We start from the raw sequence: 15108 nt of genomic DNA, 5'->3' as shown, positions 1-15108 counted from the left end.
TCATTTAAAGAGACACAATTCCATGGCAACTTTCCTGGTCCTCTAGCCCCTTCAATCTTTCCACTCTCTCTTCCTTGCTGCCCCCTGAGCCTTCGGTGAAGAAGAAGTTACATTGTAAATGTATCAATTGGAGCTGGGCACCTCATTTGTTCTCTGTATCTAAACAAGACATGAGGAAGTAGAGCACCAATAGACTTACTAAGGTGGAAATGGGAAATCTCATGAGACCCTACCCACTGAGAAACAACCACAGCAGCTAAGAAGTGCTGGGAGTGGGAAATAGTCCTCCACAGGAATGAACCCCCTAATTCGTTACCAAGGCCAAATGACCAGCCCTGAAATTATATACCTATACATAATACTAAAAAGATTGCCCAGATTTTATTAATGTATTTAGGCAGGTGTGTGTCTGCAGCATGTTCATGTATGTGAGTGCATGTGTGCATGCATGTGTGTGTGCGTGTGTGTGTGTGTGTGTGTGTGTGTGTGTGTGTGTGTCTGTGTGTCTGTCTTTCTGTCTGTGTTTCAGTGTGTCTGCGTTTGTGTTTGTCTGTTTGTGTAATAATGACAGATAAAAAGAGACCATGATTTTAAGGGAGCAAAGGGACATCCATAGAGGGTTTTGAGGAAGGAAATGGAAGGGAGAAGTGATGTGATTATATTTAGTTTTTAAAAGAAAACAAATAAATGCAATATAAAAAATACCAAATCTCCTATAAAATGTCTCCCAAGGTCTTACTTTAATTCCCTAGGACCTTTCTTGCTTGCTTTGGTTTGAAGTAAAATTTAAAATGTACTCATAATTTCCTGACTTTAGAGCTATCTTATATGTTCTCACCTCTTTTAATTATACCTTCTTTTACTTTTTGAGGTTTCTCCACTGGGATACTTGCATTAGGGTTTGATTCAGCCCTTCTATTTACAGCTGCTAAAGAGAGTTTAGTTATGTGAGGGAAGTCTGGGACTCTGAATAATTATTAGACAGATATCCATGAGCCCAGGAAAGTTAAATGTACATGTGGATGAGAAGTTCCTAGAGCATTGTAGTATAGTTGGAAGTTTTTCCTGTGTCCCGCCTGGTCCTGTTGCTCAGATCCAAGTACATACACAGAGGCTTATATTAATTATAACTGCTTGGTCATTAGCTCAGGCTTATTACTAACTAGCTTACACTTAAATTAACCCATAATTCTTCTCTATGTTTAGCCAAGTGGCTTGGTACCTTTTCTCAGTTCTGTCTTGTCATCTTGCTTCCTCTGTGTCTGGCTGGCGACTCCTGAATCAGCCCTTCCTGTTTCCAGAATTCTCCTTGTCTGCTTACCCCACCTATACTTCCTGTCTTGCTACTGGCCAATCAGCGTTTTACTTATCAAGTAATCAGAGCAACCCATATTCACAGCATACAGAATGACATCCCACAGCATCTTAGTATACCATGCAACCAAACAGAGAGCACACAGGAGGTCAAAGTTGCTCTGGGAGGAATAATAAGAATAGAAGTTGTTTACTTTCTAACTCATTCATTCAGTAAATAATTTTGAACTGATTACAGTGAACCATTCACAAGTCTATATGCTAAGAATAAAGCTGCTACAAATGGAAGACCTTGATATCTTAGAATTTTTATTCTAGTTGGTGAAATTAACAATTTACACACTGACACACAAATGCACTGCATAGTTCAATTTTATGAGTCTCCACATCAGAGAGATGAGCAGAGTGCTATAATAGAGTAAGTAGAATAAGGGAGAGCGATGATGGAGCAAGGGGGTATGATAGAGTAAGTGGGAGCTATGGCAGTAGGGGAAGGACTGTGGTAGAGATGGAGGAAGGCTGTGTTAACGGAACAAAGGAGTTATGATATTTTAAAATGAGGGTTATAATGCAGATAGAGGTGGGGTATGATAGAATAAGTGGTGGTTATGATACAGTAGTAAGGGCTATGATAGAGTAACAGGAGGACTATGAGAGAGTAAGGGGCATGAAACTTTACATGGGAAGACCAGCATAATCTGTGGGTTTCCTCATAGAAGTGACACCTGAGCTGAGACTTGAAGATGGTCAAGAGTCTGGTTTACCAAGTTTTGGACAGAGAGTGTTTCCTATTCAGAAAGACCTAGGACCACATCTGGGAAGTTCAGCAAGTCAAAAAGAGACCAGCATTGCTGCTGTGGAGAGCTGGGATCTTTCCCTACAAATAGCTGATGTTGACAGTTCAGGCCTGTACAAATCCTGTGCAACATTGTCTATCACAGCATGAACTTTGTGTTGTATTCTTGAAGGGACAGAAAGCCACTTTGGGAGAGTGTAGATGGTATCTGGTTTACAGTGTATTTTATGCGATAGGGTGTTAAGTTGTATGCTTGCCCTCCCCCAAGCACTGAAACTGCTTCTGAGACTGTTAAGAGAGCCAGCTGCCCTTGTAACAACTTGGAGTTCACAAAAAGTTGCACCCTTGCTTCTCAAACTCTTGTGTTTGGGCATGACCTGATCTAATTAACAGAAGGGAGAACTTTCTCTGTGCAGAGGAAGTTCCAATCCTCTCTGCACTTCTGCCCTTCCTTCCTTCTCTTCCTTCGCTACAGGAATCCTAGGACTGGGGACACTGTGCTCTCCCATCACCTCTCCCTTCATACTTTGAGAAAACATTATGCAGAAGCCCCCTATCCTGGAATTTCCTGTTCCCTGCAAATATAAAATGCAGCTAGCTCTCCCAGAGAACTGTGGAAGAAAATGAGGAGGACAGACTTCATCTCCTACGACAAGCAGAGACCTTCCTTAGTCACAGGCTTTACTGGGTGGGAATCTCATGCTCTGCATGAGGCACTTTTGCAAAGGATTTTGGTTTAGTCCCAATCAAGAGTTGAGTGTGGAAGACTTTAATTCTCACTCTTCTGCTGTGGCTATTAGTATGAATTTTAAGTCAACTAAAGAAACAGAGAGGCACACAGCGCAGAGGAACCAAAGAGATCCCAGAGGCAGGTGCTCAGCATCAGGCCCCTGTGCTGAGTTTGTGCTCAGCTCCCCCTGCAGTTTCCACCACTGTGTCTCCCAGAGCACAGTAGTACACAGCCAAGTCTGACTCTTGGACCGAGGCTTTCTGCAAGTGGAACGAGGTGGATTCTTTATCATATGTAGCTTCAAAACCTCTGCTGCTTCCCTTCTCGTTGGCCTTTGCGACTCTGAAGAGGAGCTGTGGACTTTCTCCAGGATATTGAACATACCAGAAAAGAGTCGGGTATCCTATGGCTGAATAAGTGCAATTTATAAATAGGAATTCATCTTCTGAGAGAGTCACTTGACCTTGTTTCTGGGTTACTGAGTCTCCCTGGGTCCTCCCTGGAGGAAGAAGAAAATACCTGTGTCACACTAATAACAAAGCTCTTAGATGATTAAATATTTTTGACATAATAAAAGAAAAAGCATAAATTCTAAGTCACTTCACTTACCAAGCATGAACAGGAGCATCACAGTCACTAAAGCTGGAGAAGTATTCATCTTTAGGGTCACCAAGTAATGTTCTTAACACTTCACATGAAGAAATGATGAAAAGACATCAAATGGTGATCCTAGGATGCTTATAATTCACAAAGATGATCTTGTGTTAGGAAACTCCTCCCCCTGGTGGACAGAGACTAAACTAGGGTCTCTTGCATACCTCCCGGAAGTCAGAAATGTGCTATCATTTTGAAATCATTCATAAGGCACATGTCAAATTTTAAGTGTTTCTTGCGAACATAAAGGAAATAAGCAATGGTCATTAATATATTCAATGTTGTCATTCTTAGGATTCAACCTTATTTGAAAGTTTTATAGTAGAGCAACTGATGGGTTCTTTGTTTTGGTTTTTTATCATGGGGTAAATTGAAGACAAGAAGTCAATTTTACCAGTTCATATTCACATATTTGAATTTGTATTAAGATATTATGCAGGCCTAAAGTGATGGCTCAGGACTTCAAAGCACTTGTTGCTCTGACAGAAGCTCCAGGTTTGATTCTCAGAACATACATAGTGGTTCTCAACCATCTGTAACTCCAGTTCTGGGGAAACTGACTCTCTTCTGACCTCCATGGGCTCCAGGCACACATATGGTACCTAAACACAAATGCAGGCAAAACACTCACAAGCATAAAATAAAATAAATAAATCTTTAAATTTTCTTACAGGTATTGTGAAATGAAGTGATTACAAACTGGCCTGGGGAATGTGTAATCATTAAAATCTGCTCTTTTTACCTTCTAGAAATTTGAAATAATGGTTTTATGTTGCCCATTTACTTAGAAGGTCATTGGTGTCTTGCAACACTGTCAGAAGATGTGTCTGGCATCCAGGACTCACACGTTGTGACATGCTCTTTATCAAATGTAGGCTATGACCATTTTCTTAACTCTTCTGTAAATGTCATTGTGACCAGTGGTACATGCTTTTAGAAATCACAAAGCTGACTATCATTTGGGTTTGGGGTGACATTTGTGACTCTTCCTTGCGGACCTGACAAGGGCATTGAAGGCAGTCAGCTCACATAAGTGTCTTCAGAAAAGCTTCTACCTTCAACTGTCAAAGCTTCTACTCATGAGTCTGGTTTTCACGGCTGCCACCTTTTTGTGGGAGCTCCTTCTATTTTTTAATTTGTTCTTAGTAATATTTTATCACTGACAGAATTTATTGTCTCACAAAACAATTTTCCCTCACCTTTGTCCACATCTGTTTCCTAATTCTTGTTGTTTTTAACTTATAAATGTAACCTGTAAATACCAGCCTTTGGCTCAGAACCTTTGTCTCTTACTGTTCAAAGTAATGAATGTTGAGCCCATGTGGATTATCCTAACTTAGAACTTCTGAAGTTGCTTCAGAATGTGTTGTTCATACGATTTCCCTATATAAGATGTAGAATCATTTCCCAAAGCAATATTTTCTTTCTTCTTTCTTTTTTATTTTTACAATTTCATAGCCTTAGACTTTTGCACAGACTGACACACTGCATATGTTCATCCTCCTACATAGCAGGCCTCAATCCCAGGAGAAGTAGTTGGTCACCCCTACAAATCATGAGGTCACTACTGTACCAGTGGGCATGCCTTGCTTGTCAGGTTAGTCATTTAGAACACTGGGGCCACAGCACACAGCATAGGTTTGAAACAGAGTACCACCAACTCCTGTAAGAATCTGTAATACAGACCTTTTGGATTGCCATACACATGGACATGCTAGAATCAACTCACACAGAAAGGAGATGAAAGCTTACCCTTTACTTCAGATGTTGCTGTCTGAACCTACTCCTCAAATTGTTCATTTTCCACTGTTTATTTAAACTAAGATATTACAGTGCACAATACATGCTGAATATACACAATAAATGTGAATTTAAAAAAAAACATTAAGCATCAATCAACAGTATAATCTAAACTTCCTTGGTCATTTTGACCTACTCATATATATTTTTAATATTTGTATGTTAGTTTCTACTCTCAAACAATGTGACAAATGTTGTCCTAGAATGTCTGATATAGCAAAAAGGGTGCCACTCCAGCCCTGGTGTCAGGTTTGAAGACAGGCTGCAGGTGTCTGGGGAGCAGTGTGTATCTGCTGCACAGAAGTAGATGGCTGAGTCTGCAGGCTGCGTGGCTGTGATGTACAGGGAAAGGTGTTTGGCTTTCTTATCCAATAGAAGGGTGAGTCTTTGCTCCTGCTTTCTTTCTGAATTTGACCGGATGTCAATGATGAACTGAGGATGCTTCCCAGGCTTTTGCTTATACCAAGGGAAGTAGGCTGAGGCACTGTCTGTGTAAGTGCAGTTGATGACAGCGCTGTCTCCCTCCTGGACACTCAGGGTGGAAGGATGCTGCTCCACCTTCTCACCTCTGCTCTCCCCTGTGTAGAAAGATGGAGAGAAGGGAGAAAGGTTATCAAATAATTTTTCTTCCTTATCTTTTTTCCTGTAGTAAATAAATAAAATCCAAATGAACCATTTTTCTGAACATCCATGGACCTCCCACTAACATACCCAGTCATCTCACAGTCCTCAACTCACAGTACATCTGCAGCCAGAGGAAAATGAATAAAGCATAAACAGCTGTCTTCATTGTGCTTCTTACTCGAATCAGTTGTAGGTGCTCAGTCTCCAGCCAGCTGAGCATCTTGAAAGTTCCAATTGGCCTTTTGTTGTTATAACAATCATACATGCCGAGTTATTTGCCCAGCCAATAAGAAAAAGCCTGTTCATTTAAAATTCACTAAGATGTCCTTTTGGTGCATCAGCTGAGGTGCACTGCCACCCTGTGGTCATATTTCTAACTGCAGAAATCTAGTTCAGTTTTTCACTTACTCTAGTGAGGATTCTGCCCACCTCTGCCATCCTTACTCTTCCAACCTAGCTGTGATCATACAGACTGTGCATCTGCTCAACCAGACGAGAGCACTAACTCTGTACTCACCCATGTGAGGACCACATTGTTGGACCTGGCTTTGTCATATAGCCTGTGAATCAGTCTAAGAAGGTGAGTGCTCCAGATCCCCAATATTCCACTCAATCTTCACACTCCCAGGCCTACCTATGGTTACACCACCTGTGCACCAGCCCAGCCAGTTGAGTGTTTCAGATCCCATCCACCCACATCTTCCCCACACTCACAGAAAGACTACTTTGCGTCCTGCAGCTTTCATACCAACCTAGAGTGTTAAGATGCCCAGAACCTCTACATATCATTCCCACATTCCCAGGAAAAGCTGGACTTGAACAGCTTTTACACCAGCACACAGACATAGATCTGACATATAGTCACACACTTTCTTGATAATCATTGAATTAGAATCACTCTCATCCCCGCCATCAATAATGGGTATCTCTATTTGAAGGACTGCCCTACCAACCCTTCAAACCTGATCTGAAACCAACCTGATCTGAGCAACAGCAAAAACAGAAACAAAATTCTACTCAACAGAGGCAGGCTACAATATCAGACACAATGAAAGAAGTCTACATGCCTACATCATATCACAAGCACACGTGCATTATTAAAGGCCAACACAAGACAACCCCCATTCCCACAAAACCCACCAGTTCTATAGAAATGTTCTCCAATGGGAATTACCTAAATGAACCTCAGGACAGTAAACAGGGACTAAGAAGGTATGGGAAAAAGAAACAATAGAAGGACACGGTTTCTATGAAGTGGAAATGCGAAAAGTGAAGGGGGCTTTAAATGGCGAGTGAGGACAGAGACCAGTGTAGGGGGAGAGGGAGAGAGGAGGGATAAATAACATTAAGAGTGTTTGAAAAAGTCACAGGTAATCATTATTTTCTATTTACCCCAAATACATGTTGTGTGTGTGTGAGTATGTGTGTCTGTGTGTGTGTGTGCCTGTGTATACATAAATAAATAATCAAAATGATGTTATGCCATGTGGGGTGATAATGCTCCCCTAGAGCCATAGACTGTTTAGCATAATACCTGGCATGAGAAACCTCACTTCAAGTGTTGGGTCATGACAGCCCAAGACAGGACTCCCCAAATAACACAGACTATTGTTATTGTCTTTAGTTAATTCACAAATTTGAAGATAAGTCCCTATTATCAAAATATTATATATTTTGTACATAGACTTGGAATGATAGTCTACAACTGACCTAGGAATCTATTTCCTGAGGACTCTCATAGTATTCAGAGATATTTTGAAACCAGCCAAGGAAAAAGGCAGCCAATATTCCTACCCAGCTGTAATACCTAAGAGCCCCAACAATGTCCAGCATCCAAATCACCAATAGTGTCACTTAGGTCTTGGAGGTAACCAACAACCATTGAACTGGACTTACAGCTCACTCAGTGGGAGGGTACTGTCAACTTCACCAACTACTCATGACTCTTTTAGAGTCAGGAACTCTAAAAGAAAACTACCCAATGCTGTAGCATGAATCTTAAAGGTTCTTATTAATAAAATCAAACCTGACGCCAGTTATTGGGGTCAATGCTAGTAGATCAGAGAGACAGAACAAGCCACAGCTATCTCACCTTGCCTGTTCCCCAGCTGGTCCTGTTTCCTTAGACTGGAAGCCTCTGAGTCCTCATCCAGAATGAATCTCAGCTGAACTGTGATGCTCCAAAGCCTGAAAGCTTAACCAGCCCAATGCTTAACCAGCCAAATGCCTCTAGTTTCTGGTCCTCACGCCTTATATATCTTTCTGCTTTCTACCACCACTCCCTGGGATTAAAGGCTGGCTTTCTGGGATTAAAGGTGTGTGTCACCATGCTTGGCTATTTCCAATGTGGCCTTGAACTCACAGAGATCCAGAGGGATTTCTATCTCTGGAATGCTAGGATTAAAGGTGTGAGTGCCACCATTTTCTAGCCTTTGTATCTAGTGGCTGTCTGTTCTCTGACCCCAGATAAATTTATTAGAGTACATAATATTTTGGGGAACACAATACCACCACACAATGCCATTTTCCTAAGCCATTGTAATCCCTAACTGCATTCTAAATACTTATCCTCATGGCCACAGATGTTGTGGAATATTATTTTAACTGTGTAAAGATGTTACATTTGTTTATGCTACAGAATATTACTTAAACTATGTGAAGATGTGTTACATTTGTTTCTGCTATCTTAGTTAATGATGGAAATATCTGTTACATATGTTTGCACTGCATTTGTTTAATTATGTAAAGATGTGTTGCTGTTTCAGCTTGCCTGCCTAAGATACCTGATGGGTCTAAAAAAAAGTTAATGGCAAATAGCTAGGCAGGAGAAAGATATGCAGGGCTGGCAGGCAGAGGGGAAAAGGAGGGGATAAATCTAGACTTGTGAGAAAGAAAAGAATGAAGAGAAAGAGGAAGAAAGACAGAGACACACCCAGGGTCAGAAGCCAGGCAGCTGCCAGCCATCTACCATGGAGACAACAGGAAAGTAAGATATACAGAAAGAAGGGGGGAAATAAAAACTGCTGAGGCAAAAATGTAGATAAAGAAAAACGGGTTAAGTTATAAGAGCTAGCAAGACACAAGCCTAAGCTAAGGTCGAGCATTCATATTTAATCAAATCTCTCTGTAATGATTTGGGAGCTGATTGGTGGCCTAAAAGAAAAAGCCTGCTACACACAAATAAGTGTACCTCATCAAAGAAGGTCCTTTTTGCAGCAGTAGAAGATGAGAAAAGAAAATACAACTAGTCAAAATGCAGAGAACAACTGACCATGGGGTGTTGTGGAAGTTAATATTTGTTTAACTTCGTAAAGATGTGTTGTGTTTGTTTGTATTGCAGAATATGTAAGGGTGTGTTACATTTGCTTATGCTGCATTTGTTTAACTAGATAAAGATGTGTTACCTTTGCTGTACCTTGCCTGCCTAAGGTACCTGGTTGGTCTAATAAAAAGCTGAACAGCCAATAGCTGGGGAGTAGAAGGATAGGCAGGGCTAGCTAGCAGAGAGAATAAGTAGGAAAAGGAATCTAGTTTCTGGGATGAGAATGAGGGAGTAAAAAAGAGAGAGCCAGCCAGGGCCAGACAGACAGACACAGAGGAAGCAGGAAAGCAGGATGTACAGTACACAGATGAGGTAAACAAGCTTCAGGGAAGCATATAGATGAAAAGAAATGGGTTAGTTTAAGTTTTTTTTAAAAAGCTAGAAACAAGCCTAAGCTAAGGCAGAGCATTGATTATTAGTAATAAGTCACCTTTTCATGATTTGGAGGCTGGAGGTCCAAGAAAGCCTGCTACAGGTGGGTACCTAGTCAACTGATGCATGTATAGCACAAGCCCTACAGAGAGCATTGCAGAAAGGCTGGTCCAAGGCTAGAATAAAACGATATAGCATCAAGTTAGGGTGCAATAGAACCACTGACTTTTGGATGAGCTGACACACTCCATCCCATTGAATGGAGATAAATAAATCTTGCTATGAAATCTAAGCTGGCCTCTAGCTTATGATTCCCCTTCTTCAACGTCCAACACAGACATTTTTGTGTGTATGCTTTAGTTATAGTTGTTATTCTTTAACGAGTTTTGTCCCTGGAGGAAGGTTGTGTTGCCTTGTTTTTTTTTTTTTGTTTGTTTGTTTGTTTGTTTTTGGATTTTCAGGATTATTTGAGAGAATATTGAGTTGGGCAAGTAGGGAGATGAGAAGGATCTGGGAGGACTTAAGGTATGGAAAAGAATATAATCAAAACATATTGTATAAACAATTCAAAAAATGATAAAATTGTAAAAAAATACTGACTTACTCTGTTGGTGTATCTTGGGTTTTGGTGCAATGATGTATGATATCCTGTGACATTTCTAACTTCACCTTGTACAGTTTCACTCACTAGTGTTTACAATATTATTCTTTTAGCAACTTTCTTTTCAAGTTGTATAATTGGATGATGTCAGGTGCTTCTCAGAAATACAAAACTCTAAGTAAACATGTGACAATTTCTGAATTTGGGAAATGACAAAGCTGACACTTGAGTTCTTGTGGCTACTTCATGTACTGTGACAATAGCAGCAGACACATCTAATGAACAGTTGAAGACACAGGCTTTATTAAATCTAGGTTTGATGATTGTAGTGGAGCAATGTTTCAGAAATGATTTAACTCCTAATACAAATGAGTTTTGTGTAAGTCTTCTTTTATTATAAACATAGACTTATATAGTAATGGTTTAATATCTCAGACATTTTTTTGTAAGTTGAGGAGACCTGACAAAGTGAAAATGGCTTCATTATTTGTATCTTAGTTACTGTTTATTGGTATAAAAAGACACCATGACCAAGCAACTTATAAAAGAAATATAATTTGGGGCTTTGTTAAAGTTTCAGAGGGGTAGTCCATTATCATCATGACTGGGAGCATGGCAGCAGGCTGGCATGGTCCTGAAGAAATAGCTGAGAGATTTTCGATCCTGATCAGTAGACAGCAGGCAGAAAAAGAGACACTGGGTCTGGTGTGGACTTTTTAACCCCAAGCCACTTCCAGTGACACACCTCCTCCAACACTTCCTCCAACAAGACCACACCTCCTAATGCCTTCCAAACAGTTCTTCAACTGAGGACAAAGCATGCAATTGTATGGGCCTATCGGGGCAATTTTCATTCAAACCCATATATTCTGGATGTAAATGACAATGCTTGTGGACAAATTTTATCAATGAATTTTCAATTATAAGGAGAATTAATTTATATGAACTCAAAGCCGTTGGAATAGAATACACAAACCTACACAAGCCCAAGCTACACAAAATTCTAGCATGGGGTATGAGTACAAAGTCTCATCCTTAACTAAGGAGATAACGACATTGGATAGCAAATAGAACAGTGAGAAACTTTTTTCGTTAAGGGTAAGACCCCAGGAGGTCAACCACACTCCAGGGAAGGCCACACGTTCAAGAGGTATGGACAGCACAAACCATAATTGAAAGTTTTGTTTTTTTCCAGAAACAAAGAAAGAAAAGCTCGAAAGTAAAGATGAGGGGTGGGACTGGTAGGAATTGGTGGAGAACTGAATATGATCAAAGTCCATTGTATGAAATTCTCAAAAAACCTAATAAAAGTCCCATTCTTGTGATAATGGAAAGATATGCAATTGACTGAAACGTTGAGTAATCTCTTTTCTGTTTGCTGAAGAGCACGTCTGTTTGAAGCCTTTGTAGAGCAATAATTTAAGAGAAGTGAACACTGTGCAGTGGGTCTACCTGACAGCACTGTGAACCTTGTCATCTTTGTCAGTTGTCCCAGTACTCTTCATGAGAACTTCTTCCTGAAAACGGGAATCTGTAAGGAAAGGGTGCACTGGTGGGAAGTAGCAATCCTGAACTGTCTATGTTAGTGGAGATAACAGAGATACAGCATAACTTAGAAACCCCACAGCTGTGCAAAGCCTCCTGCAGAGTCTGCCTGTGGCAGGGCTGTAGCTGCACACACAGCTGCAGTTTGGGGCCAGGCTGCAGGCTTGCTGGGAGCACTGTGCATCAGCAGCACAGAGGTAGGTGCCTGAGTCCTCCAGCTGGGCATCCCTGATGTGCAGGGTGCTGTGGCGCTCCTTGGAGTCAAATGTTGAGTTTAATCTCCCATTCTCTTTTGTTCCTGGAGTCATGAAGAACAGACTGAGGAGGCTGCCACCGGGATTCTGCCAAAACCACTGTACATTTGTCATGGTTATAGAAAAATTGCATGTCAGAGAAGAGCCGGCTCCCTCCTGGAGACTGAGGGCTGGAGGATTCTGTTCCACCTGCATCCCTCTCACCCCTGCAGGGAGAGAAAGGAAAAAAAAAATGACAATCCTTCTGCAGATTCCACCTTGCCAGATATCCCGGGAGACAGTCATGAGGAGCTTTGGGTCAGCTTTGTTCTGCCCCTCCCACTGGCAGCTCTGGAACACCCCTAACCCATCTGGAAGAGCCACAACTCACAGCAAACCTGCACCCACAGCAGCCCCAGCACAGCTCCAAGCCTCCTCTCCATGGATCCTGTAAAACTGCTGAGACTCCTTCACCCCAGTTCCAGACAGTGTCTAGCTTAGTTCCAACCATGAGCAGGCTCTCCCTCACCCACTGAGCACCAATAAAATCTGAGCTCTTTCATCCTGATGGAAAACCCCACCCACAGCAGCCCGGTGAGGCCTCACAATAACTGCTCCCTAGCTGTGGATGAAAACCCTGCAGGGAACAGGAAGCTATGTCATCTACAGCTTAAAAACTAAAAAAGAGTTTGTTTGTTTGTTTGTATGTTGTAACAGTTAAAGTAAGAGATATTTGAGGGAAATTGTGAGAAGGAGGGGTTGATATGTCAGGAAAGAGCCGAGATCTTCATACATCATAGAACTTAGAAGGATACAGCGAGTAAGCTATTTTACATAATTTTACAGAATTTAAAAAATCAGTTGTATGAAAATTCTGATAAAAGAAAACTCTTTGATGATGTGCAATGTGTGCTGAGGAATAAATATACTTTCTTGAAATCAGCAGATCACCAACTGCTAAGAAATGTTTCCAATGAAACTTTCATTTGTTAAAACAATCAGGTTATAAACACAACATTCACCCTGATTCATTTTCTACCTCTGTCCTTTTCAAGTCCCTTCCCTGCACCCTGCAGACGCACACATTGCTGGTCAAGTTCAATAGTATTCTCTGTATTTTCTTCTTCTCTTTTTGTGCCTTATTGTTTTCCTCCCTTCGACTAATTATTCGTGTTCCTGCTAGTCTGAGAGGAGTCAATGAAAAGTTTGGCTATCACAGGTATTGGAATAGTTTCTGGGTCCGTGAACTCTGGAGATTTCCATCATAAAATGTTAAAAATTGAAGTCATGGAGTTAGATGTTTTCTCCTGAGCTTCAGAGATCATGTTGACTAGTACAATTCTATTTCCTTATCTCTCCTCATGGAATCATCCTCACAGTGGATTTCCAGTCACCTCAAGTTTTATAGTTCCACAGAACAGCACAGCTAACAACCAGGAATAAACTTTGCTGTCTGTGACTGACAGCCTCACATGTTCTCTGGTCTCTTTAAACTGCCCAACTCTTCAGGCACTTCACAAAGCCATTTCCGGGAAGCCTGCAGTGCCCCCTAGTGGACCAACACCATCAGCAAAGGTGACTTCAGGCCATAACTCCACATGTCACACAAAAGCAACCCCCTTCACTCATTTAGTTCCTGATGGAGGAAATGCAAGATGGTCAGAAGACATGACAGTCTAGATTGAGTGGCGTGTAAAGGTAAATCACTTTGAAAGTGATACATCATGGAGATTAAACCTCTAAATAAGATGTTATTTCTTATCATGTGCTATTTATTAGACTTATATAATTTAATTCAAAATAAATCTATAAGCATTGACTAAAATTTTACTGAAAGTGATAATAAGAACATAATAATAAGAATAATAAAAGTGGAGGAGACACTGATTTACTCTGTAATGAATAAGACTAAAATACAGGGATCTGAATTTAAAAAATAGCATCAGTGAAGAGGGTAAACTGAGAGTTGTATGATCCCAGGAACAGGAGACATGTCCACATGCAGATGGTCAGACTCTGAAGAAGGCAGGCGTGATCATAGGATAGTAAACATAAGTGACCCCCAAAATTTTACCAGGAAAATCCTACAGCTGATAAACACCTTTAGCAAAGTAGATGGATACAAGATTAACTCAAAATAATCAGTAGCCCTCCAAATATACAAAAGACAGATGGGATGAGAAAGAAATCAGGAAAACAACACCCTATACAATAGCCACAAATAATATAAAATATCTTGAGGTGACTCTAACCAAACAAGTGAAAGACCTGTAGGACAAGACTTCAAGCCTTTGAAGAAAGAAATTGAGGAGTATATCAGAAGATGGAAAGTTCTCTCATGCTCATAGATTGGCAGGATTAACATAGTAAAAATGACCAGCTTGCCAAAAGCAATCTAAAGATTCAATGCAGTCCCCATCAAAATTCCAACACAATTCTTTACAGGTCTTAAAGAAGAAGACTCAATATGGAAAATGGAAAAATGGAAAAATGAAAAAAAAAAAGATAGCTAAAACAATCCTGTAAAATCCTGTACAATAAAAGAACATCTGGAGGTTTCCTGATTTCAATCTCTACTATTGAGCAATAGTAATAAAAACAACATGGTATTGGTGTTAAAAAAAAAAAAAGACAGGTGATCAGTTGAATCAAATCAAAGACCAGACATAAATCCACACACCTATGGACACCTAATTTTTTTTATAAAGAAGTCATAAATATATGATGAGAAAAAAGCATCATCAGCAAATGGTGCTGGTCTACCTGGATGTCAACATGCAGAGGAATACAAATAGAACCATATCTATCACCCTGTTCAAAATTCATGTCCAAGTGGATCAAAGACCTCAACATAAAACCAGATACACTGAACCTAACAGAAGATAAAGTGGAGTATAGCTTTGAACCATTGGCACAGGAGACAACTTTCTGAACAGAACACCAATAGCATAGGGACTAAGATCAGCAATTAATAAATGATACCACATGAACTGAAAAAACACTTCTGTAATGCAAGGGATACTGTCAATAGGACAAAATGGAAATGATCAGAATGGAAAAAGATTCTCAACAACTCCACATATGACAGAGGGCTAATTTCCAAAATAAATAAACTAG

The 15108-nt window shown here is 40.4% G+C and overlaps 2 gene segments (V, D, J or C); both read right to left on the bottom strand.

Moving 5' to 3' along the window:
* Window positions 1-2992: 2992 nt before the first annotated feature.
* On the bottom strand, window positions 2993-3540 carry LOC114688185. The segment is given in 2 exon segments: window positions 2993-3339; window positions 3450-3540. Coding segments are annotated over 2 exon segments (396 nt in total).
* A 1916-nt stretch (window positions 3541-5456) lies between these two features.
* On the bottom strand, window positions 5457-6125 carry LOC114688184. The segment is given in 2 exon segments: window positions 5457-5872; window positions 6033-6125. Coding segments are annotated over 2 exon segments (468 nt in total).
* Between the last annotated feature and the right edge of the window lie 8983 nt (window positions 6126-15108).

The sequence above is a fragment of the Peromyscus leucopus genome, chromosome 9 (assembly GCF_004664715.2).
Source record: "Peromyscus leucopus breed LL Stock chromosome 9, UCI_PerLeu_2.1, whole genome shotgun sequence".
In the NCBI taxonomy this organism is placed as follows: Eukaryota; Metazoa; Chordata; class Mammalia; order Rodentia; family Cricetidae; genus Peromyscus; species Peromyscus leucopus.
The sequence above is the reverse complement of the archived record's forward strand: the minus strand, read 5'-3'. Positions and strand labels throughout refer to the sequence as shown.